General features: G+C 60.5%; 2 protein-coding genes across 3 annotated transcripts in view; one reads left to right on the plus strand and one right to left on the minus strand.

The window, feature by feature from the left end:
- The first annotated feature begins 2,780 nt into the window (after positions 1–2,780).
- Positions 2,781–11,684, plus strand: SNN (stannin). The gene is made up of 2 exons (XM_062180940.1): positions 2,781–2,847; positions 9,002–11,684. The coding sequence occupies exon 2, from the start codon at positions 9,088–9,090 to the stop codon at positions 9,352–9,354; it is 267 nt and encodes an 88-aa protein (XP_062036924.1). The 5' UTR covers positions 2,781–2,847; positions 9,002–9,087; the 3' UTR covers positions 9,355–11,684.
- TXNDC11 (thioredoxin domain containing 11) overlaps positions 11,668–24,665 on the minus strand; it is a 70,700-nt gene continuing 57,702 nt past the window's right edge. Inside the window, exons 3-7 of one of the 2 annotated variants that reach the window (XM_062180937.1) lie at positions 22,313–23,105; positions 19,466–19,608; positions 19,042–19,151; positions 15,768–15,848; positions 11,668–12,381 (exon numbers count right to left, since the gene is read on the minus strand). In XM_062180937.1, coding sequence (XP_062036921.1) covers positions 11,751–12,381; positions 15,768–15,848; positions 19,042–19,151; positions 19,466–19,608; positions 22,313–23,105 — 1,758 coding nt within the window. In that variant the 3' untranslated portion in view covers positions 11,668–11,750. The remainder of the gene's footprint in view (positions 12,382–15,767; positions 15,849–19,041; positions 19,152–19,465; positions 19,609–22,312; positions 23,106–24,665) is intronic. The other variant, XM_062180936.1, reaches the window with a different exon arrangement.

Consider the following 24,665-nt stretch of genomic DNA (forward strand, 5'->3'; position numbering starts at 1 on the left):
CCCTGGAAAGAGCAGGGCAGGGCCTCCCAGCCCCCCCCCCCCCCCCAGCCCATGCTGCTCGCCCTTCAGGGAATTCCTCTCTGGCCCCAGGGTTCCTTTTGCTTTTAGGCCTGGAAATCCCTGGAGCAGACGCCTGGGGGCTGTGGCTGGGCTGCAGGGAGCTCCCCTAAGGCTGGCCGCGTCCTCTTCACTCCCCCTCCCCCCACAAGCCCCTCCAGCACTGGGGGAGGGGGAGTGGGCACAGGGCCAGGATGGCACAGGGCAGGGCTGACGGGGCCCGGCAGGCCCGAGGGAGCAGGGGTGAGCTCATCCCCCCCCCCCCCCCGCCCTTAATTATCTTCCTGGCTAATGAGCAGCTGGGAACCTGCAGCCCAGCCCACAGGGAGGACCCTGGGGACCCTGGGCCAGATGTCACCCTGAGGGACCGGGAGGAAACTGCTCTGGGGGAAGGGACTTAAACTTCCTGCCTCTTCCCAGCCAGGGATGACAGTGGGGCCGGGGCCGGGGCCGGGGCAGGCCATTCCGACCACGGTTAAGCACAGGACACTGGAGGGACTCCAACCCTGGGCTGGGCACTGCTGTTTTGTGGCCTTCAGCAAACGACTCGGGTCCTCGCTGTTGTAAGTGTGGGGAACACTGCCCCACCCTGGCCCTGCCTGGGGCGCTCGTGAGACATGCAGACCCACAGCCAGGGCCTGCTCTATGGCACCCTCCCCGGGTGCACACGCACCCTGGGGTGCCTCGGCTTCTCTTCCGTAGAAGAGGTGTGAAATGTCTGTAGTGTGCTAGCACACTGCCAGTTCCCAGCGAATGCCACCGGTACTATTCACAGTAACTTAGCATTACTGGAACATTCTAGACAAGAGGGGCTCAGAGGGCTGCTGCAGGTCCCCCATTCTCAGCCCACCCCCGAGGTGGGCTTCATGAGACCCACCGTGAAGACGAGGCACCCTAGGCTCTGGGAGGTGCAGCAACGGGCCGGGGAAGTTCAAGTTCACCGCCCGGCCCGTTCAACCCGAGCACTGACGGCACCAGCGAGTGGCCAGGAGGCCATCCTCCGTGCCAAGCACTCGGTGTGCTCACAACCACGTGGTCTATGGCACTGCCGTCCCCGCTTTTCAGAGAAAACAGCACAGAGAGGTCAGGCTGCTTTTCCAAGGCCACACAGCAAAAACAGCTGGACTCGAACCCGGGCAGTCCGCCAACTTCCATCACCACTTTCTCCCGAGAATCTTTCCCCCAAGTGTCCCTGCCCGCCCTGGCATCGCGTCGCCAGCTCTGGCTCTGGGGTTCCAAGCCTGCCCTGCCCAGCTCTTACCACTAATGAGGCTTTTGCTGGCTGGAGGCTGGGACCGCAAAGGCCGCTGGAACTGGCTTTGTGGGAAGAACCTGTTTCCTGCCACTCTGGACTCCCAGGTGTGATGGGCAGCCAGAGGGCGGGGCAGCCAGCCAGAGGGCGGGGCAGCTCTCATTCTTGCTCAAACCCTGCTCACCTCCTAGGCCTGGCCCCCCGGCTCAGGTGCCGCTGGGCTGGCCCTGGAGTGCTACAGTCTGATCATTCACTCAACACGCATTTATTCAGCGCCTACTGTGTGCCTGGCGCTCCTCTGCAGAAAAGACAGAGAATGGAGCAGACTGAACCCTGGGAGAAACAGGAAAAGCTCATCACTGCCCCCCACTCCCAAGGCCCTCCCTTGCTCTGCCCCCCACATGTCTAATTTCACAAGGGGCAGGAGAGATGGGGAGGTGGGGCGGGGGGGGGGGTTAGGAAAGCCCCTGCCAAGGAAGGGCCATTCAAGCCGAGATCAGTGAAGTGGAGAAGTGTCCAGCCGGACAAAGTGGCACGGGCAAAGGCACTGGGGCAGGAACAGCCTGGTGCTCTGACGGCTCGGGAGGAGAGCCCAGGCCGTGCAGGAGGGAGCGAGGGATGCCCGACACCCTGGCCTGCAGGCTTCTGCCAGAGACAGGCAAAGAAGCTACCGGCGGACAAGCCGTCCAGCTCCCAGGAGCCCCAGGTCCACCAGCCCCTCTGGGCTCACTGGCCTTGCAGCACCCACCCCTCGAACGGGCCTCACTGGCCACGGCGAGCGTCCACTCGCAGCGACCAGCTGCTATGCCCACACTAACTGGGGCCTCTCCCGGCCGGGGGCGCAGGCCTGGAACCAAAGCCTGGGATCCCTCCACACCTCGCAGCGGTAAGGTGGGCTAGCTCCGTGGGGGTCTTGAGCTAAGCGTGCTCACTGGCAGGACAGGGCTGGGCCTGACCACCGGGCTATGGTCAAAAGAAGCAGGACGACACACTGCCAAGGGGGCGGAACTCTCTGGCTCCCGCTGCGCTGAGGCCTCTGGGGCAGCAGGCACGGGGCCGGGGGTTGAGACCCCTAAGGAATGAGCAAACCACCAGCTGGCTCCAGTCCCAAGCTCTCACCTGCCGGGCGCCTCAGTTTCCCCGTCGGTAAGCGCGCGGGAAGAGGACAGCCCGTGGGGCTGGGGTGAGGCTGGCGGAGGCTCGGCGCTGACCGCGCGGCCCCGACCCACCAGCGCCCCCCGCCCCGCGCGCCGTCCCGCCCGTCCGCCCGCGCCGGCCGCCCCGGCCCCGGCCCCGAGCGCACGTGACTCCGCCCCGGCCCGGCCCGCCCCGCCGTCCCAGCGCAGGCGCCTATTGGCCACGCCGGAGGTCCCCGCCCCCGTCCGGGGCGGAGCCTGAGGCGCCCCGCCCGCCGCAGAGCGGGGTTCCTGCGTCCCGACGGTGCGCGGCGGCCGGACCGGGCTGGCGGGCTGGCGGGCGGAGCCGGGCCCGCGGGGCTGCTGCGGGGCGACCGGGCCGGGGCGGCGGGCTGCGCCATGGTGAGCGGGGCCGGGCAGGCTGCGCGGTCCGCCGGGCGGGGGCTTGAGGGAGGCGAAGGGGCGGCCCCGGACGGGGTGGGGGCGCGCGCGGGGCGGCGGTGCCCCGGGCCTGGGTGGGAGGGGGTCTTCGCGGCGAGGGAGGGGCGGCCCGGGCGGGGGCGCGGCTGGCGGGAGGGCGGGTCTGTCTGTTCCGGGGGCCGCGCCCGCGGCGGGGGCTCTTTGTCCGCTGCGCTGCGGAGAGATCCGGACAAAGGAGGCGGCGGGGGGCGGAGGCCGCCTCGCGGGGAGCGGGGCTCCGGCCCCCCAGTGCACGCCCCCCGCCCAGGCCCGCGGCTCCGCGGCTCCGCGGCCCGGGCCGGCCGCCGGGGCTCCCTGGGACACTTCGAGGCTTTTCAAAAATTGCGTCCAAGGCTTGGGTCCTGGCAGCCCCCAGCGCAGTCAGGCGGATTCCAGGGTTGGGGGCGGGAGTCAGGGGTCCGGGCGACGCGCGGGTGGGGAAACTGAGGCGGGCGCGACTCCGTCGGCGGTGACGGCGTGGCGTGGGCAGGACTGGGTCTCGTGGCCGCCGACCCCCGCCCCAAGGCGGGCCGGCTCCAGCCGCCTCCAGCTGTCGTCCCCTCCCCAGCTGTCGCCCCCGGGCCGAGCCCCTGCGTCCCTGGCACCGGGCTTGCTGCTCCGTGTGGCTCGGGGACGCCGGCGGCCCCGCCAGGGTTAATGAGAGGGTGCGTGGAGCGCCTGGCACCCAGCCTGCTCGCCGCCCGCGCTCGCTGGCATCTGGGTGCTTGTCATCAGCTGGTCCCAGGCCCCTCGGGCACCGGGGCGAGGAGCTGGGGGTGGGTGGGTGCGGACTGTGACAGTTTAGGGTCACAACTGGGAGCTGGAGTTTCGCTGCAGGCCGCCCGGGTGATTGGGTCTGTGCGCACCTACTTTTGAGCTGTGTGACCTTGGGTAGCTGACTTGACTTCTCTGAGCCTGAGCGCCTCCGTCTGCCACCCGCGGGGTGGTTTGGACGTGGAGAGGAGACATCTGCCCAAGGCGTTAGTGCTGGCACACGGCGACTGCGCCAACTTTTCTCCAGCATCCACTGTTATTCCCAGAGTTGTTTGGCCCTCAGGCGGCAGGTGATTCACAGGGTGGGGGCACGGGACTGGGGCCCAGGCCACAGGAGCCCCTGGCTGACCTTGGGACAGTCCCTGAGGTCTGCGGGCTCCAGCTTCCTCTTCTGCTGCGGGAAACCTGGGGTTTCCTCCGCGAGGGGCAGGGGTGAACCAGCACCGGCCCGAGAGCCACGGGGCTGTCCTGGGCCCCCCCTGCTCCTGGTCCTGGCTCGTGGACGGCCGCGGCTGCGCGTGATGTGTCCTTGTGCCCAGTGCTACAGAGCCGGTGCGGCACAGAGCAGATCTTCCACCTGCGTCCTGGCTGTGACCCGCGGAGCCCTGGGCTCCCCGCAGCCCTGTTTTCCTAAGGGACCTGGGCAGGAGACGCTCTGGTTTGTGAACTGGGACCCCTGGAGAGGCAGAGCCTGGTTGGTTGGCAGCCTTGGCAGGTGGCTTGTTAGGGCGCCAGGGGCATGGCTCCTGGGGACAGTTCTGGAGGTGTGTGGTCCCCAGAGAGCCAGCAAGTCTCCTGGCTTCCTTGTTGAGCCCTGGGAGCTGGAGGCTGAGGTGGGGCTGGCAGGCTGGCGCCCCGCTGAGCCCAGCAATCTGGTGATGTGCCCGGGTCAGTGACGAGGAGGAGGAGAGGAGGCAGCGAGTCCCTGGGGAAGGGGCTGTTTGTGACACCGGGCCTGGGCCCACGCTCTGTGTCTTTCTGGTCCTGAGCACCCACTGCCCTCCAGTGTCAGCCCACGGAGGCATGGCTGGCGACATGCGAACTTGGAGGCCCCGGGCCCTTGTGCTCACTCACCCACCCCATAAGGTGGCAGGTGAGGCCGGGGGTTCCACACTGAGAAACTGAGGCCAGCCCGGAGCAGCTTGGTGGGGTCCCGACGTCACCCAGAGCGTGTGCAGGGCTCAGGAGGGAGAGGACTCGGGCCACCCAGCTGCTGGCTGTGCCCACCCGGCCTCCAACATGTGCAGTGGGTGAAGACTTAGTTGCGAGATCCCAAGACTAGGCAGAGGGACCGGGCCCCCGGCCCAGGTGGGACGCAGGCCTGCAGGAAGGCAGGGGCCCGCTGGTGGGCAGTGCTGGGCTCGGGGTCACATGCAGTTCCCCCTGGCTGCTCTGGGCTCTCATTGGCCTCCCCGAGTGGGGGAGACACGGGCAGAGAACAGAGAGACCGCTGCGACTGGGGTGGCGGTCGAGCGGCTTGGGGCCGGGGCCGGCCGGTGCTCTCTGGGGCTGCTCTGCATTGCTGCTGTCACCCCAGGGGACACGGCCTGCCCTGTGCTCCAGCCAATCTCTGGTGCTGTCCGGGGTACTGCTGGGACCCAGGGGTCGGCCTTGCGGAGCGGGAGGGGACAGGTAGCGTGGAGGTTATCGAGGTTTCCGGGGATCCGGTGGCCTTGGCTTTGAACGCCAGGCTTTGTCCTGCAGAGGGAGCCCGTGAGCGGGTGCTGCAGAGCAGGTGCCCCTGGCTGGGGTCCGCCCTGCCCCTGCCCCTCGAAGGCCGCTCTGCTGGGTGGGGCCCTGCTTCTGGGTTCCAGTCTCCTGCTCTTTGCCTCCGTTTCCCCTTCTGCGAAGTGGAGCGGCTGGGGCAGCTGTGTGCTCGTGGGTGAAGTGGCCCTGACAGCCCGGAGGCGCGGGCCACGTGGCCCATGGGCCGTCCTGGGGGCTTCGAGGGGGTCCCAGGAAAGGGCCAGCCGGGCAAAGGGGCTGCCCTCAGCCGCCTTCAGGCTCTGTGGCTCTGCCCTGCCCCTGGCGTCCGTGCACACAGCTGCCCTTCCGTGGGCTGAGGCCTCCCACTGTCCACTGGCACCCGAACTTGGCCCGCTGCCAGACCTCCTGCCGGCCCCTGGCTCTCTGGAGTCTGCAGAGTGGGCGTGGGGACCCCTGATTGGGATCCCTGTGCGAGGAGGGTGTCCTCTGCTTCAACGCCGTACCCCGACTTGCAAACCTACTGTGTGCCGGCCAGGGCAGGGGGACGGTGCCCACCTCCTGTGGACTCGGCGTCCACTGCAGGAGGGAGACGGCAGCCGGGGAAAGGCACCGTGTGTGTGTGCTGGGAGGGGACTGCAGGGAGTCAAGTTGGGAGGGCAGCCTGTAAGAGGCGCCTTCTGACAGGTGTGAATGGGAAAGAGCCAGGGAGGACCCTGCAGGCAGGGGCGCAGCGCAGGGGCCCAAGGCGGAGCCGGCTTTGCAAGGCCGGGTGTGCGGAAGCCAGAGAGGAACTTGGCTCTTCTCCCGAGGCCAGGGAGTGACAGGAGCAGAAGTTTTTAAAGATCAGTTCTCAGGAGGTAGTTGCAGGGTGAAAGAAGGAACAAACGTGCCCACACACGGATGGAGGGGGCGCCTCGGGCCGGGGCCTGGTGCCCCTGCCTGCCTGGGAGCCACAGACAGGGTTGTGCGGCCATCACAGCTCCCACAGTCTCCGCATTGCCCCGGGACCACAGGCTTCCCCCTGGATCTGTGGGTCCCTCCTGGGCTCGCAGCTGGCTTTGGCCCCCGGCTGCCCCTCCCTCCAGTGCCATTGTTCAAATTTCCCACTTCCTGCCCCCGAAACGCCCCCAGCCCCCAACACACACACACTTCCCCTTCCGAATTGATACTGCCTTGTCTTCCTGTCCAGAGCCCCATGGGAGGGCAGGTGGGAGGGCAGGCGCCCCAGCAGGCCGAGCAGTGAGCTGAGGTCAAGGGACAGGGCGGGGTTCTCCCTGCAGGAGGTGGGAACAGTGAGACAGTTCCCTGGAGGGGGAAGCCCCTGTCCCGTGAGGCCGTGCACTGAGGCGGGGGCAGGGAGTGAGCAGGAGCACCCCACGTGCTGACCTGGTCAGATGGCCGTTCGTGTTCCAGGAGCCGGAGCTGCAGACCCAGGCCGATCCCAGCACACTGTGCTGCCCATCCCCCCTCCCCACCACACATGGCTCTAGGCATGGGCTCAGAGACCCCCAGGGTTGTGAACTGCCTGGTCAGTGGAGGGGGACACGGCGTGCGGCGCAGTGGGCCTGCCCAGGGGGACAGGGGGCCTGTGGAGTGGGACCTGCAGCTTGGTCCCTGCAGGGGGAAACCAAGCCGCAGACCGAGGGTCCGGCCCCCTCCTGCCAGGGCCTCCCTTCCGAGGTGGGCAGCACCGCCTGGCCCCCGGACAGCGTCGGGCGCTGCCTTCAGGCGAGCCCGGCCTCAGAACCCCGGTCGAGTGAGGGTCGTTTCTAAGGCAGGCTGGCCTTGCTCAAGGACGCGGCAGGTTCAGCCCCATGGCCGGGGGAGAGCCTTGGTCCAGTGCCTGCCTGCGCTGTCAGTGTTAAACGGAGGGAGAAAGCAGTGACCTCATCGTGCCCCTCCTGAGTGTGGCCTGCCGGGCCTGACCCTTTTATTTATTTATTTTAAGATTTATTTATTATTTGAAAGTTAGGGAGAGGGAGAGACACGGAGCGAGAAAGAGACCTTCCATCTGCTCGTTCACTCCCCAAATGGGCACAACGGCTAGGTCTGGGCCAGAGTGAAGCCGAGGGCCAAGAGCTTCATCCGGGTCTCCCACATGGGTGCAGGGGCCCCAGCACTTGGGCCATCTGCTTCTGTTTTTTCCAGGCCATTAGCAGGGAGGTGGGGCAGCCGGGACTCGAACCGGTGCCCATATGGGATGCTGGCACTGCAGGCAGCAGCTTTACCCACTGCGCCACAGCGCGCCCCCGCCTTCTTGATAAGTCACTGGGTGTGCGGGGGGAGGAGGTGCAGGGACGCCCAGGGGGCCTGCCAGCTCCAGCAGCCGTGGGTGGCACCAGCGGCAAAGCCTTAGCCTCCGTGGGTATCGCCCACAGTGAGCCCTGGAGGGCTGCTGGGGAGGCTGGTGTCGGGGCTCCTTGCTCCTCACGGGTGGCCCACAGCCTTGCTCCTGTCCCCATCAGCCCTGGGCACTGAAGCGGGTCTGGAGGTGGCAAGGTGGAGGGCACTGTCTGGGGTGTGTGGCTGCAGGAGGCGGCCCCGTCCCTGAGTTCCTGGCACGGCTTAGCCCTGGGGGGCTCCCTTCTCGTCCGCACCTGAATTGGCCGATGCCGCAGCTCCTCGCGCTTGCAGAGGGTCTGAGCAGCCCCTGCGCCCACCAGCAACACTCCTCCCCAGCAGCCCGGCTGCCCTGGCCCTCTCCTGCCCCGCCCAGTTGGCAGCGCCCTGATGTCCCGTCCTGCCTTTGTGGTGGCCAGCGAGTTGCTGGACTGATGCTTACGTTGTGGATCCCGCCCTAGACACAGCTCTGAGCCGGCAGGGGCAGGAATGGTGGATCTCCCTTCCACCTTCACATTGCTACGGCGGCCATGGCTGTGGCCGTGGCCGCAGTCTGCCCTGAGGCCACCTTGCACCCCCGCCCAGGCTCCATTGCATTCCCAGCTCTCGGGCACTGCTATCCTGTCCATGGCCTGCTTCCCGCAGGGGCTGATGTCACGTCCTTGCTTCCAAGTCCCTCCTCTCTGGCCACCAGGAAGCCACTGGCTCCTCTCAGTCCCTGAGTGGCTCCTGAACACCTCTCAGGTCAGGGCCGGGCTTCTAGAGCCTGCACCTGAACCAGCAGGGCTGGGGCGCATTCAGCCCGCGGGCCACGGGCCCTGCCAAGGCAACTGCAGGTGAGACTCAGAATTCGGTAGACCTGTAGCAGGCTCATTTTTAAGTCGACGGTTTTGCGTGGCCCAGTGACTGATGCTGTAAATATCCAAATGGCCCCTGGCAGAAAAAAAAGCACCCCACCCGTGCCTTAGACCAGCGGCACAGCGCCCCAGGCTCCTGCAGCTGCCCTCCCATGGCTGCGAGGGTGACTTGCGCGCCTGGCAGCAGAAGTGCTTAGGTAGTAAATGCAAACAAGACCGTGGTGCTCACCAGCGGACAAAGAGAAACAGCAGAGCCAGCCCGCGTCTCGCCAGCGAGGCTGGCACTGTGGGCTTTGAGAGCTGTCACAGACGGGCCCCTGTGGAGTGCCAGCCCAAGTCCGTGACCCTCCTCCGCCCCCCCCTCCCCCCCAGCCCTCAGCCGAGTCCCTGGGGTAGCCTCATGTTGCTTTATCTTCCAGGACTCTCGTGTCCAGCCTGAGACCCAGCCTCGCTGAGCCGGCCGTCCCCACGAGCTTCCTGCCGGGGAAGCCCCCAAGCACTGACCATGTCTATAATGGACCACAGCCCCACCACGGGCGTGGTCACTGTCATCGTCATCCTCATCGCCATCGCCGCCCTGGGGGCCCTGATCCTGGGCTGCTGGTGCTACCTGCGTCTGCAGCGCATCAGCCAGTCCGAGGATGAGGAGAGCATCGTGGGGGATGGCGAGACCAAGGAGCCCTTCCTGCTGGTGCAGTACTCTGCGAAGGGACAGTGCGTGGAGAGAAAGGCCAAGCTGATGACCCCCAACGGCCCGGAAGTGCACGGCTGACTGACGATGAGAGGCTCCTGGTCCAGTTTGCAGCCCGGCAAGGGGCGCCGGAAGGGGCGGAACCACATGGACGTGCCGCCGGCTGAGCGCAAGGGTTGACACCTGCTGGCATGGCCTCCGTGGGCTTGGTCATCGCATGCACTGACTCGCGGGGCCCAGCCGTCCTGGGCTCCCGTCAGCCTCCAGGCGGGGCTGCCCATTGCAGGCAGTGGGCAGGCCTGACCTTGCTGGGGCTCACAGCCCCGTAGCGCTTTTGTTACTTGAATGTTGAGCTGAGCCTGTTTCTGACGGAGCTACTACTGTAACGCGTGAACTAACCAACCTGTGAACTGTACATAGCCCTCCCCCCCGCCCCCCAAGCCCGTGCTTCAGCCTCGCTGCTGCTTTCCAAATTCCACACGGAGCACGCGGGACGGGTTTGATGAGGACTGCGGCAGTGAGGAGTCAGGCCCGCCCAGGCCTGGGTTGCGCTTGGCGGGGAGGTGGGGAGGGGGCCCTGAGGTGTACCCCGCGTGTGTGTAGGGGACGTGACCAGCTGGGCAGCTCTGGCGACCCCTGCTTGGTTAGGAAGGGATGATGGGACCGCACACGCCCCCTCCTCTGTTGCTACGGAGCAGTTCCTGTTATGGTGGAGTTACCGCAAGGAAGCTACGCAGCCGCCTGGGAGCCGGTGACGGACAGGGAGTCCCGAGGGCTCCAGGCACCCCAGTAGCAGAGCGGTCTCTGCCCCTGCGGTCTTGAGCGTGCCGTGTGCCGCTTAGCGCCGGCTTCGCTGCCGTCACCCCGGCCCTCATACAGCCCCAGGGCCCCGGGCCACTGCTCCAAGTCTGAAACCCAAGCGGCCCGCAGAGAGGGAAATTTTGTTTTCTGCGTTTGTACTGAGTATCTTCTGCGCTGGAGGGGCGGGGAGGGTCTGTGAGCTTCTCTCCTCTTCCCTTCCCAAGTCAGCTTCCTGCCCACCTGCTGGGCTGGGACGGCACTTCCCCAGGGGTTCTCTGTAGCAGGCTGACGCTCTCCCACCCCCTAGTCTGGCACTGAAGGCAGCTCATTTCTGTGTGCATGTTCTCAGGAGCCACCAGACTGTCCCTGCCAGCCTATGCGTGGCGCGTGGATGGTCCCCACACGGGTTGGTGGCCCCTCGTGTGCACTTCGGTGAGCTCACCCTTCGACTCTGAGTCCCACCGCTGTAAGCACGGTCTCGGCTGTCGCCGTGACCTTGCAATTGGCGTCCCCATAGAATAATAAGCCGCAGACCAGCCTGGCATGGCGGGCCCGGCCTCACCGTGGGACGCTGGCCCTTGGCCTTGAGCCACCTGCAAGCGGTGTGGGCAGGGAGCCCAGCACTCTGGCCTCCTGGTCAGGTGGCCCCATCTCGGGCCCTTACCCAGGCCTCTGCTAGGAACCATGTCAACCTAACTCTACTTTCCAGAACCCCAAGGGGGAGCTGCAGGAACTGCTCAGCGGCGGACACCTATAGTGGACTTGAAGCAAGAGCCAGTGGCTGGTGAGGCTGTCAGAGCTGGGGGTAGTGAGGAGATGCCACAGGTGGGCTTCCTGGGAACCCTGGGGGAGAGGCCCTGCAGGCTGGGTGGGCAGATCACGTGGTGGGGTGGGGGCCTAGGAGGGAGAACAGTTCCCAGGATGCCAACTGGAAGATGGCCTTGCGATCAGCAGAGGCCTGGGTGTTGGTTTGATCCGTCCCCCTTGGGTTTCACGACTTCGGGCTCGCTACCTCTGCTCACCGCAGCCGAGGCTGCTGCCGCTTGGGCTCGGGGACGGCACGTTCGGGGCCCCGAGCCTGACCCTGGCACTGACCACCGCCCAGTAAATCCAATTCTGGAATGATTAAAGGCCGCTTTGTCGTCAGTCTCGCTGTGGAGGTTTCTTAGCGCCCTCCCTGGTTGCCGGGAACATCCTTGGCACTTGCATGGAGCTCCTAGGAGCGTGGTGGCGGCGCTGGGTGTGGATCAGGCGAGCCAGGGCCCTGGTGGGAGGGCCGTGGGCCAGCTGCAGCATGCACTGTTTGTGTTTATCAACAGCTACTTAACAGACACCAGAGCCACACGCACGTCCCGACCTCTGAATTCTCACACAGCCCAGCTGTTGAGTTCGCGTTTTCTGACTTGTCAAGAAGTTAACCTCACGCTTCCTGTCCACAGAGGCAGCGGTGGGGGCGAGGCGGGAGCGGACAGCCGCTCCACGGACAGACCCCGCAGGGCACCGTGCCCCTGCGTCTGCGGTCAGGGGGCGGGACGGCGCCCCGTGGAACAAGCTACACGGCATTCAGTCTGATTTTGCAGACCACTGAGAAAATCTTTATTTACAATAAATTTCAGTGAAATTTGCATAAATATATTCCCAATGTTCAGTTTTCACCTCTGATTTCTTCATATCATTTAAAAAAGTTCCTCTGTCCTGTTCTCGTGACTCCTTTCGGATGCCAGCGCGGAGCTGACGTTGGAAGGTGGAGGGGCGCCTGCGGGCTGGGCAGGGTCAGGGCCTTCCTGTCGCAGGGCCGCCGCGCCATCCGCCCTGTCCTTGCCCTCCAGCTTCCTCTCCATGGTGGCCACCAGGACCTTGAGCCACGCGTTCTCGGCCAGGAGCGTCTCCGAGGCGTCGGCCAGCTCCTGGAGCTGCCGGGCCAGCGCGGCCAGCTCGCGGCTCTTCCGCTCGTGCAGGGCCTGCAGCTGCTGGCCGTGCTGCCGGAGCACGCGGTGCTGCTGCTCCAGGGCCTGCTGCTCCCGCTGCAGCCGGTGTGCGTCCCGGCGGGCGCGCGACAGCTGCACCTCCACCTGCACCTGCGCCCGCTGGAGGCTGCCGATTTCCGCCCTCAGCTTCTGGATCTCTCTCTGCAGCTGGGAGATGTGCCCCTGCTGTAGGGCTGCCTCGTTCTGGATACAGTCCTTGGTAGGAGGGCTGGCCACGTCCTGGCTGGAGGAAGCGGGGGCCGAGTGGTGCAAGATGAACCTCAGCAGATTTGGGAGGGTGATGGGGAGGTCTTCAGGGTACTTCACACTGAGGTCCTTCCTGGGGAGACAGGGGGAGGAGTCAGAGGTCAGAGTCTGCTGACACACCCTGCCCCGACCTCAGCTCTCAGGAGTCGGACCATCGCTGATGACCAAGAAAAGGAAGATGCTGCCTTGGCAAAGGACTCCCCCACCGAGCTGCAGACAAGGCCCTGTGCATGTCCTGCGACCGCGGTGGCTCCTACATGTGTGCCTTCCCTAAGGACACAGCTGCTTCTGGACACAGCATTTTGGGAGAGAGGGGCTCCCAGGCCTATGGACACCAACATTGTGTGAGCGGGACCCTCTGTGCCCTGGGAGGCCCCGTGGCCACGTCAGGAAGGGTGTCCTGGGGCAAGACTTGTCCACGACACTCGTGACCATGGATAGTGCAGGGCAAAAAGAAAAAAAAACCCAACACATGGCCCGTCATTAGTAAGCATTTATTCACACCGTGCGGCCCTGGGCAGCGTGGTCTGGCCGCAGGCCAACCAAGGCACTCTGCGGAGGTGAGGCTGCTGCCCTGGGAACGCAGCAAGGTGGCGTCCGAGGGGCCCCCTCCGCCAGCTTTGTTCCAAGTCCTTTTAGAACTGGTCATTCAGTTTGTCAGCCAGTGCGTCTCACAGATGTACGTACGGGTGCCGGCAGCATCTGGCCACTGGTGTGTGTGTGTGTGTGTGTGTGTGTGAGCTGGGCCAGAGTGCACACGTGACCCGGCCAGGACCACGGAGGCGCAGGTCAGGAAGAACACCTCTGTGCCGGCTGCTACCTGCCACTGCCACAGTGGCTACTCTGCAGGCCAGGAGGCCCACCCCAGAAATGGGGACCTCTAGTCCCAGCTCACCTCACACACAAAGCCAGAGGCCGGACACCTAAAACCCACCAAAGAGGTTCTAGTCTTGAGTAGCCCTTTTCCTACCAAATCACAAAGAAGTAAAAGTCAGGTTCAGGGACTGGTGTTGTGCACACAGCGGGTTAAGCCAGGGGTTGGTGTGTGCGCAGTGGGTTAAGCCGCCACCCGTGACGCCAGCATCCCACATCAGAGCACCAGTTTGAATCCAGCACCCTGCTCATGCCTGGGGAGGCAGTGGATGATGGCCCACGCGTGGGAGACCTGAATGGAGACATGGACAGGACGGGAACAGTGCGGAGTCTCCAGCGGGCACGCTAGAAGGCACTCCACCAGTTCTAAGTTGCAAGGACACAGCTGCAACCAACTTTCCAAAAGAGGAGTCATTTCCAAAGTGTGGCGTTAAAAAGTCCCACTGCTGGGGGCTGGCACTTAGCCTAGCAATGAAGACACTGGTGAGGGTGCCCACGTCCCATGTCAGTGTGTGGGTTCAATTCCCAGTTCCGGCTCCTGACTCCAGCCTCCTTTACTGTGCACCCTGGGAGGCGGCAGGGTAACTGGGTCCCTGCCACCTATGTGGGAGCACTGCCTTAAGTTTCTGGGTCCCAGCTAAGCCTCAGAGCAAAGGCCCCTCTGTCTCTGGAGTCTCCTGTGGCCAAGGGAGGGGCTGTCGCAGAGCCCCCTGGGCGACTGTGCTGCAGTGTCCCCCAGAGCCTGACGCTGGCCTCTGGCTGGGAGAAGTGGCTCCAGTGCCCCTCTCCCCCCGCCGCAGTGGAGGACAGGCTCCTGCAGGCTCTTTGGATGGGACCTGCGCCGTAAACAACCTGCAGGACGCCAAGACCTCCAGGCACCTGCGAGTCGCTCCAGTCCCACGCCAGGGCCCTGACCTTCTCCCTTGCGCACATGCGTTCACCCGGTGCACACACAAGACTGCTTTATCTCAGTGCCTGTCTAACTTTATGGTCTCTGCACTAAAAATAGCACACACAGGCGAGCTGTGAGAAAGGTCTCGTCACATGTGACCAAGCGGCGGTTCTCGCTTCCTCTTTCGCGAGCTGTCAGCTCCCGCCGTTTGCCCGTTTAGATTTCCAAGTAAACCCAACGCTGACTGCGGGCCAGCTAAGGCTGCACTCGTCTCACTTCTGACTACGACTGATTGTCAGGGACGAGAGAACCCCCGTCCCCAGGCGGCAAGGCTCTGGTTTACTGAGCGCTGTCCGTTCACACACACTGGACGTCTTCCCATGCTCCCGTGTTCCCCTTCCTGACCTTGTCCGCTCATGGGCGCTGAGAGGCTGCAGGGCCGCCAGCAGCTCGTCTCCAGCGTCTCCAGGCTGGCTCCCCCTGCAGCGTCAGCGGGAGTCGCCCCACACGCCACGGCGCACCCTGCTCTGCCTGGGCGTCTCTCCATCTCAGTGCGCGTGCATTGCCCACTTGCCGAGAGCCTCTACGCAGAGGCACGTGCTGGGTGCTGAGACGCAAACACTTCTCTGAGCGATGTTTGCGATCCAGAAATTACGAGTCATTAAACTCCTGCCCGGCTGCTGTCCCACACAGGGGAAGCTGCTGCGTTACTGTCCACGCGTGCGTGACGCGGCAGCTTAGACACTTCTGAGCAGGAGAAAGGCTCGTGGCGAGGCAGCCAGTGAGTCACGCTGTTTCCAGTGTGCGCTCTGACAAGACCCCACCCCCACAGCAAGAACTCCAGCAAAGCTGCTCTGAGACAATGGGCAAAACCCGAGGAACTGGCCCAGAGATACAGGAGGCTCTCTGGGAGGATCAGGACAAGCGGCGCAGTGGCGGGGAGCGCCTGTAAAAGGCAGGCAGTGGCTTCAGGTCACCCCCACCACATGTGCCAGTCGCAGGGGGGCCTCCCGAGGGACCCTGCAGAGAAGGCCAGAGCCAGGGGTCTCCAGGACTCATCCTAGCTACCAAAGGGGGTCTGTGCAAAGACAGCAGGCCTTAAAGGGTCAGGAGTTCCTTTCCTTTCCTGCCTCAACACTGGCATCCATCTCCACCAACTACCAAGTCCACTGCCCCATTGCCAGCATCCAATCCATGTTTGTTGGGGCCACCAGGGAAGCTGGTGGAGTAAGGGGCCCTGGCATATCAACGTGAAAGGGTCAAGGTGACGGGATGTATCGAGGCCCTCATTTTGCCCCTAGGATAGAGACGCAGGCTGCTGGGAGGGCCAGACGGTGAATGCTGTGTGGACGTAGGGCGGCTGGGCTCAGCAATTAGCTCTCGCCTTGCCCACACGAACATGGGCTCTCTCCTGTCAAACTCTGGTGCTCCCACAGGCCGTGAGAGCTAAGGGATTTTGACAGCCACACTCACAATTGTGTACGAAACAAAGGAGAGAAGAGCCAACTTGTTAAAAAGGGAGCAGCGTGCGTGGCGTTCTGACACTGCCCTCCTTCTGCCCGTGGTCTCCAACGGCACGTGCTCTGAACAAACCCTTCAGTCCCAGTGAACGGCCTACACCTTAAGTTCACTTTACTGTCAGCCTTCAACAACAGACTCCCACCTGCCCAATATTGAAAAAAAGTCAGCAGTACCTGTTGCAGGGGAAAAACAAGACAGTAGGAAGACGATCAACCATGAATTCCCAAGGGAGGTCATTCTGCGACACGTCGATCCTGGGGGAGACAGGCAGAGAGCAGAAAATGTCAGAGCGCGGCCCCGCGGGCTGCAACTTGACACAGCCACTCAAATGCTGTAGGCACTGGTGCACTCCTGCTCCCGGCAGCGGCCCAGCCCTCCTCGACGACAGCACTGCCCGCTGGCAGTCGGGTACTCGACGTCCAGGAACCGCAGCTGTCCCGGAGCTAAGATCATATCCTGAACGTGAAAACAGCTTTCCCCAAAGGCCTCACTGACACCAAGGGAGCAGTTCACGCACGGCTCCTGGCCAGCTGGGTTAACCCTTGAATTAGCTCCGGCGCAAGGGGATTATCAAGCATCCCTGCAAAGGGGACTCTGCACGCTCTTCCCTACACTCTAGATCTGGAGGGACACAGAACACAGCAGGCCTCAGGTCAGCTTTCTAATGCAGGAAATGCATGAGCCTGGCTGCTCTGTGTGGAGCTGCCTGCAGTGCGCAGCATGCATGAAGGCAGGCGCAAGGGCTGCACACAGAACAGAAGGTAGGGATGACCTGACAGGAGCTTTCAGAAAGTTGAGGGGAGGAGGAGATCAGGGCCCTGCATTCACCCAAAAGGATGACATTTACTTCGTAAATAAATGGCGTAATCGGGAGCCGGTGTTGAGCCCAGTGGGTGACACCCATGCCCAACATAGTGCCTGGGTTCAATTCCCAACCCCGGCTCCTGACTTCAGTTTCCTGTTAACGCAGACTCTGGGAGGCAGCGTGAGGGCCCAAGTGATTGGGTTTCTGCCACCCACCCATGTGGGAGACCTTGATTGAGTTTCTAGCTCCCAGCTTCAGATCTGGCTCAGTACGGAATATTATGGGCTTTTGGGGAGTGAACCAGCAGATGGGGGAGCTCTTTGTCTCTGCCTCTCAAACAATAACAATGGTTTTACAACAACTTCAGTAACAACGGGACTCCTGCCGCTGCCATGTCAGGCACCTGAAACATGAGAGTCCCATGCTTCAAACAGGTGCTGTCAGACACTACAAATACATTCTGGAATCAAACTTTTTTTTCTTGATTTTTATTTCTAAGGAAGAGAAACTATAAAATTAAAACTTTGAGGGCTGGCGCTGTGGCATAGCTGGTAAAGCCACTGCCTGAAGTCCCATATGGGTGCTGGTTCAAGTCCTAGCTGCTCCACTTCCAATCCAGCTCTTTGCTGTGGCCTGGGAAAGCAGTGGAAGATGGCCCACATGGTTGAGCCCCTGCACCCATGTGGGACACCTTGGCCCCTCCTACCCCCGTGGGAGACCCGGCTGGAGTTCCAGGCTTTGCCCTGGCATTGTGGCCATTTGAAGAGTGAACTAGTGGATGGAAGATCTCTTTCTCTGTCTTTCCCTCTTCGTCACTCTGCCTTCCAAACAAGTAAAAATAAATTAAGACGAAAAAAAAAATCTTTTTGCCGAGAAAGGGGCTGGCTTTCTTTGTGGCCCAAGGTGTTAAGCTCACAGCATCCCTGTGAGTGCATTTGAGTCTGGCTGCTCCACTTCCAACCCACTTCCCTGTTAATGTACCTGGTAACACAACCAAAGGTGGCCTGAGTGCTTGGGCCCCTGCACCCACATGGGTGGAGTTACTGGCTCCTGGCTTTGGCCTGGCCTATCCCTGGGCCTTTCGGCCATTTGGTGAGTTAACCAGCAAATGAAAGATCCTTCTCTCTCTAACTCGGTCTTTCAAATAAACAAGAAATAAACTCTTAAAGGAGAAAAGAAAAATACTGTAAAAACCCACTCGGAATTCCACTGGGCATTGGAGACTCTCGCTCAAGCTTGGATCACGCACTTAGACATTTTTAAGAGCAGTTCTCGTGCTTCCTGCTCTAGTCCTCTTCACTGTTTCAATGAATGGATGCGGACCCAGCACACGCCCAGCCGTATTTGCTTGACCATCTTCCGCTACAGGACCCGCCAGGCTCCTCTGGAACTGCTGTTGCCTTAACTTCCCAACGTGAAATGAACTGGGTAAAAAATTTCTTGCAAAGGTTGCCAAAATGCTTTCCAAAAGGGTTACACCAATTTATTCATTCCATTAGCTACATCTGACTGTGCCAACTGCATTTTATCAGCACAAGACTGTCACTTAAGAGCATTTATTAACTTAATAAGTGTAACTGGCACTTTGTTAGCATTTTAATTTATACTTATTCAGTTATAATTTCCCCACTTGCTCATCTACTCTGCCCTCTTACACAGCCGTGTTCCCACTGGCAGCCCTCAAACTGTTCGCAGTCGTGAACACCTGACTTGGAATCCAGGCCCTTGTTTGTAGGCTGTGTGACTCTCGGCAAGTCACCTAACCCTTCTGTGCCTCTGTCACCTCCTCAACCCCTCGTGGTAACCATGCGAGCTTCACTCAGTCCTGAATTTTGGAGGATTAGGTCAGATAATCTGTACTTAAAAAACCTCTCAGCAGAGCATCTCCTTCCACAAGGCTCTGGTCCTTACTCTGACCACACGTAACAAGTGTGCAATATACTGATGGCCCCTCTTGGAGCCTCTTTGTCTTACTTGTTTGCACTGCGCATGTTTCTAATGGAATCTGCTCATCTTTCTTTCATTATTTTTTCAACTGCTTCTACTTGGGAAAGTTTCCACCTCTCCAAGGAACCAACACATCTAATACTCTCCCTCTCGCTTTTCCCTGTGATTCGACCTCTTATGTTTAACTCTAACGTATCTGCAGTTTTTTGAAGGGAGGGAAGACGACAAAGCTTAAACCACTCCCCTCACAACACTGCTTACTACCTCATTGGAAAACTATGCCTGAGCCCTCTGCCCCTCCCCTCTCTGTTTTTTAAAGTGTTTTATTTACTCAAGAGCCCACATACAGTGGCTGTGGGATAACAAACTGGAACACATGGTTACCGACCAACTCTTCCTCTTAATTCCACAAAGAGGAGGGAGATCTGCACTCAGTCCCTGTTAAGATTGACAGATTTAGGGCACCCTTTCCATGGGATTCCAAGGAGCCGGCCCCTTGAGGGCACGCTGGGGACCAGGTCAGCACTGTTCCCACCAGTCTCGTGGGAGAACATGAAGCATTCACCGGAACAGGTCGATTTCAATGAGGTTTTCCTCGTGGTTTCCAGCAGACCCTGGCAGCCATAGGGTACACTGCGTGCGGGGGAACCGAAGACAAGCACAGCGCCCGGAGCCACGACAGCAGGCTTCCTTACCTGGCCACAGTGAACGCGTCCACCGGCAGGAGCCGAGCGAGCTGGATGAAGACGTGATTGAGGGATGGACAGAAGCCGCACCACTGCGCGTAGTAAAGCAGCAAGACGTCCTGTGGAAGGGGGAGAGGCTCGTGACTTACGCCCCGGAGACGGCCGCCTCCTCATCTGACTGCGCCGAGGATCCAGCAGGCATCCCGTAAAGGCTGCGGCCCACGCAGAAATCAGTGACAAAAATTCCACCTTTACATCTCTGCGATTACGTGCGTTCGAAGGGCCTCCTGAGCCAGCAGCCAACCACGTAATGCCTGCGTGTTCTCCAGGCGGACTGTCACACGGTGAACCTTCTGGACACCCCAACAGTGGCAGCCGCGGAGGGTGACAGGCATAGGTGGCTGGGTTTCTGCCGCTCTTTGAGACAGCCTACCTGTTTTCGAAGGACTACTTCCCAAAAGGTATCCGTTGTCACTTCGGTGATTAAATGCTGAGAAGGGAACTGGGCAGAGTCACTTCCAATGAGATGCCTTTTCAAGGGACTGTAGAGAACGCTGAAGTTTTGAATAAAAGACTCTAAAAATAAAGAGAAAATGAGATCAGCTCTTCTCCAGGTACAAGGAGTAGCTGGCCTACTTTCGACTCCATGTTGCAACACCTGGGAGGACTTCCGAGGCCCACATTTCTAACACTTCACCCTGAAGCAAAGCCTTGGCCAGAGCTGTGCAGGGGCGCGCCAGGGGAAGCTCAGCAAGTGCTCACTCGGGGATGGAGGACCAGAACACCTTGCAGCTCGGACCACACTAGGACTGTATCCCACTCCCTTCTTAAAGGGATGGTCCACAGGCACACCCTGACCGAGACCCCTTAGCATCATCACAGGTGACGGCCTCTTCCGGAGGACTGGCCTGCAATACGGGGCCGTCCCGCCTGTCTGCAAGTGGCAGGAGCTGCACAGGCGCGGGGGGAAGGAGGTGGAGGGAGGTACGTGTTTCATGCTCACTGATTTCAGGACAAGGGCCTATGTTTCGTTTCCTTTATTAATGTTCTTCAAGTTTCGTTCGTAAAAGGTTAAGAAAAGTTAAACCCAATTCTGTGTAGTGGGAAAGTCCACACACAGAGTCACAAGTCATCAAAAAGCTAACCCAACCCAGCCCTGCTCCCAGAGGCCGCTGTCTGAACTCAGGGTTCTCTGCTCTTCTGAGGCGGCACTAATGCAAATGTTTCTTTTTGTCTGCTCTCTCCCTCCCTTTGTGGCCCTAACGGACAGGAAGCGTTCTGCAGAGGGAGGAGGAAGTGGAGATGTCACGTGAACACCACACAGACTTCATTATCAGAGTCTGAGCAGCACGTGCTTGGCTGTGTTTTTGAAACAGAAAGCCAAGAATTAGTTCCTAACCTGAATAAAACCTAGATTCTGACACCGACCTGGAGACCTGACTTACTGAAACCAACAGTGACAGATCTTTTTATTTTTATTTTTTATCAGAGTCCCTAAAAGTCCTGTCCCCAACTGCAGGACAAAGAACGGCTGAGCTGTACGCGTCAGAATGGGCTCCAAAAGAGGAAGGAAACCTGAAAAGGGTTCCCTTCGGACCAGCACACCACGAATTATCCAATCTTGAGTGTTACTGAACACCATCTAGGAAAATCCAACAAATACTGGGGTAAAAAGGACATGCTTGCCCCGTTCCAAGGAAACCCAGCACACAAACATGCCTTCAGAAAACATGGCTTGGGAGGAACTTTCAGAGCATGCCCTTCATAAAGTGCCTGGCCACAGGGGTCTCTTAAACACTCAGGGGTCCCCACGTTTGTACTGCCTGCTCCGACACAGAGAAGCCCACAGACGGGTCTAAGCGAGAAGCCGGCTGCACCTGCGCCGAAAGAGGAACCAGGACGGCCAGGGGAACGGTGCTGGGCTCTGCCTTGGCCACTGCTCTATGCCCTGGGCAACTTGGAAACACAAAGTTTCCTTTCCGACCAAACCTGGCACACGCTGACTTGCACGCATCTCCACCGAGGCTGAACTAACAAGGCTTTTGAATTCTACTTCCTTGAGTGCACGTCCAGGACGTCAGCACAGCCCTGGGAACCGGGCGGTGTGGGTCAGTTCACGGCTGCTGCTAAGCCTCAGGGCAGGCTGCTGGGCGCTTTCCCAGCATGCAGCCTGCTCCCCACCTCCAGAGTGGGTGCTGCCGGTTTGTAACCTGACACTTGGGTCACAGCAGCAGAAAGATGAGGTCCGGGGTCTTCAAGCTCACAATATTCAACCAGGAGACAGGAAGCGAGGCTGCGGTCCCAGTGCCTTTAGAACCAAGCTCCGTGTCGGTGCCCCCGTTCACCCGCCCCCACATACTGCACCAGACGCGCTCTGGCTCTCCATCGCCCTGCCCATTAAAACAGCCAAGTCCCCGCCCACAGCTGCTGCCTCTACCTCAGAAAGGGGAGGAAACCGCCCGTCTAGAAAGCTGAGCCCTTATCCCCATAGGCTACAAAATTTATACGAAATTTGGGATTAGAAGTTGCTGTTTCATTTGATTAACAAAATTAGCCTCCTGTAAAACTGGGGAAATTTAAATGAGCTACAGGGGGCCACTGTTGTGGCTGCAGCTGAGGGCACCCTGCACTTCCAATCCGGCTTCCTACTGTGCCTGGGAGGCCGTGGATGATGGCCCAAGAAGTTGGGCCCTCGCCACACCCGTGGGAGACTCACATGGAGCTCCTCGCTTGAGTCTGGCTCAATCCCAGCTGTTGTGGGCATGTAGGGAGTGGACCAGCAGATGGAAGATCTTTCTCTGTCTCTTTTTCTATCTCTGCCTCTCTGCTTTTCAAACTTTAAACAAATAAATATAAAAGTAAAATGATTTGTAGGGAGTGGGCATTTTACCCAGTGGTTAAGATGCGTGCATCCACATTGGAGTGCCTGGGTTCCGTTCCTGGTTCCAGCTCCTAATTCCAGCTTCCTGCCAATGCAGGCCCTGGGAGGCAGTGGTAATGGCTCAAGTGACTGGGTTCTTAGCGGGAGACTCAGACTGCATTCCTGGCTCCGGCTCCGGCTCCAGCCCCAGCCACTGTGGGCATCTGGGTGTGAGCCAGTACACGGGAGCTTTCTCTCCCTCCCTCTCCTTTCTGAGTGTGTCTCTGCTTCTCAAACTGAGGACAACAAGCAAACAAAAGCCTGCTTCCGTGGTGACATCACTCCGCAACCCATTAATCAGTCACCTCTCTGCAGTTAAGCAGAACGCGTTATGCTTGGGAAAGAGACGGCCTACAGTACCTAGGGTGAACTTCACAAGAGCTTGTTTGGGATCCAAGATATAGTGAGACTCTTCTTTCACATCCACAATCGTGGCAAATTCCTTCACCCGAGAGGAGCTCGGAGCACCCAGTCTCTCTGCGTAGAGCCAAAACAAGTTTGAATCCAGCAGGTAGATGTTGAGGGTCTTGTTGGTTCTGCAGCTCAAGCCTGTGAAGTCTGTGCCCGGCGAGTCCACGTCAGGCAAGCGATACCTGCTCTCCTCAATGTGAGGAACGGCGCTCGGGACTTCGCCCTCACACTTCTGCACGGAAGAAAATGCAAGGGCCGGGGTGTCAAGGACACCATCTTGTTCCGAATCCATGAAGCTCGCCACGCCCCTGTGGACGGTCCTGCAACATGCAGTGTAGTAGCTGAAAGGGCTGTAGGAAGTTAAAAAGTTGCTGCACTCGATGCTGTCCGACGCCACGTGGTAAAAGGCCTGCTCCTTGAGGTAGAACGAATCCAGAGCCGCCGCCATCTCGAAGAAGCTGCACTGCGGCACGCTGACCGAGCTGGGCCTCACGCCCCCGGCGCTCTGGTTGACGCACAGCTCGCAGATGTTGTGGGTCCTGGACAAGGCGTGTCCCGGGGGCAGCACCACAGTGTTGCAGCAGGGGGACGCCGCCATCAGCGGGGGGTCTGCCAGGGGGGCCTGCGGCGCAGAAGCTAGGGACTCCAACCCAGGGGCATCCACCCGCCGCAGGTGCTGAAGGAGGCGCTGCACCACGTGGTCCCCGCGACAGTTGTTGTACTCCAAGGCCACTTCGGTGATCTGCAACACAGGGGAGAGCCAGTGAGCGGCACCGGGAAGCATCAGAGACCAGGCAGCAGGATGCCTCACCCTACAGCCCACCGCGATTCACAACCCATCACTCCACGAACAAGCGAGGGAGGAAAGGGTCAAGAAAAACAGGCTGGGAGGATGCGAGTGCAGGTGGCCCATGGGAGGATGTGGGTGCAGGTGGCCCATGAGCTAGGAACAGAGCCTGAACCCTCACCTCTGGTCAGTGCCTTCCTCCTCCACGCTGCCTGCTCTGTTCACATTCATTAGGAAGTCTAAACACTTCCCAGGCACCTCCAGAGGGGATCACAGCACCTGACAGCACGTATGGTTCCCAGTACGTTCACGCCTCACACGAGGCCACCAACCCAACCTGTCCAAAGCAACACTCTCCGCTTAGCGCCCCCACAGCCTCTTCCCGCCTAGAGAATGGCATCATCCAGTGAGAAACACCTCCGATGCAGCCAGCTCTGACGTCAGGATAGCCTGGCGGCCCCCTGTCCTCACAGCCACAGCCTCCGTGCAGGCACTCCGTCACCACAGACCACCACCACTTCCTCGCCCTACCTCAACTGCATCTCCACATCACCACCCGCTTTTTTTTTTTTTTTTTTAAGAAAAGATTTATTTATTATTTTAAAGTCAGTTACAGAGAGAGATAGTCTCCCTAAATAACTAGTGCTGAGCCAGGAGTTCATCCAGGTCTCCCATGTGGGTGCAGGGGCCCAAACTCGGGCCACCCTCGCCTGTTTTCCTAGGCACATTAGCAGGGAGCTGGGTCAGAGTGGATCTGGGTGGCTGGCATGAGGCCCAGCTCAGTCCGCCTGCTGCAGTGCAGACGGTGCCTTACCTCCCTGCGCCACAGTGCCCACCCCGTCAACTCCTAGTTTCTGCACTTAGAACCCTGAGCATGACAGGACACAGGCGGGCTCTCCACCGTGATGAAAACCTGCATACGACCTGGGGCGGGATGGCCGCTCAGACCAGGTCCTCACACAACGCCGCACGCTTCCAGAGGCCTGGCCCGGACACCACCTGCCCATCAGTCCTGACAGCCGGCACCAGGGCAGCTGCTTCAACAGAGCCCGGGAGGACCGGCTTCTGCCCCGACGCGCTTCCCGATCTCACAAGCCTTTCCTCCCACGCCAGTCCTCCCAGCAGGGACCACACTTCATCCCGACGCTGGAGCCCAGCGCGGCACCAGGCACACAGCAAATGTCGTAAAACCCGGGAAGCCGTGCACACCCACCTTGCCTGGAGAGCTGCTTTCCCTGTTTTAGCGGCTGCCACCAACATCTTATTCCAGACACTTCCATCTCCAAATTAAGCATCTCCCCCTAACCACCCCACCCTAGTTTCATGAGAAAGAACAAGAAACTAACGTTCTAAAGTTATTTATTCTTTCAACATGCAAACTCAAATCAACTCCTTCTGCAACTACTTAAAAGGTGTTCAGTCACTCAGGCTTTGTTAAAGTGTATGTGCGTGTGCACACAACACCACACTTGCAGCTCTGACTTAAAACACAAGTTTTGTAATATTTATATAGAG

Source organism: Lepus europaeus, chromosome 21 (genome assembly GCF_033115175.1).
Source record: "Lepus europaeus isolate LE1 chromosome 21, mLepTim1.pri, whole genome shotgun sequence".
In the NCBI taxonomy this organism is placed as follows: domain Eukaryota; kingdom Metazoa; phylum Chordata; class Mammalia; order Lagomorpha; family Leporidae; genus Lepus; species Lepus europaeus.

Coding starts and splice junctions, on each gene's coding strand:
- SNN (XM_062180940.1), top strand. CDS start 9,088: ATGTCTATAATGGACCACAGCCCCACCACGGGCGTGGTCACTGTCATC.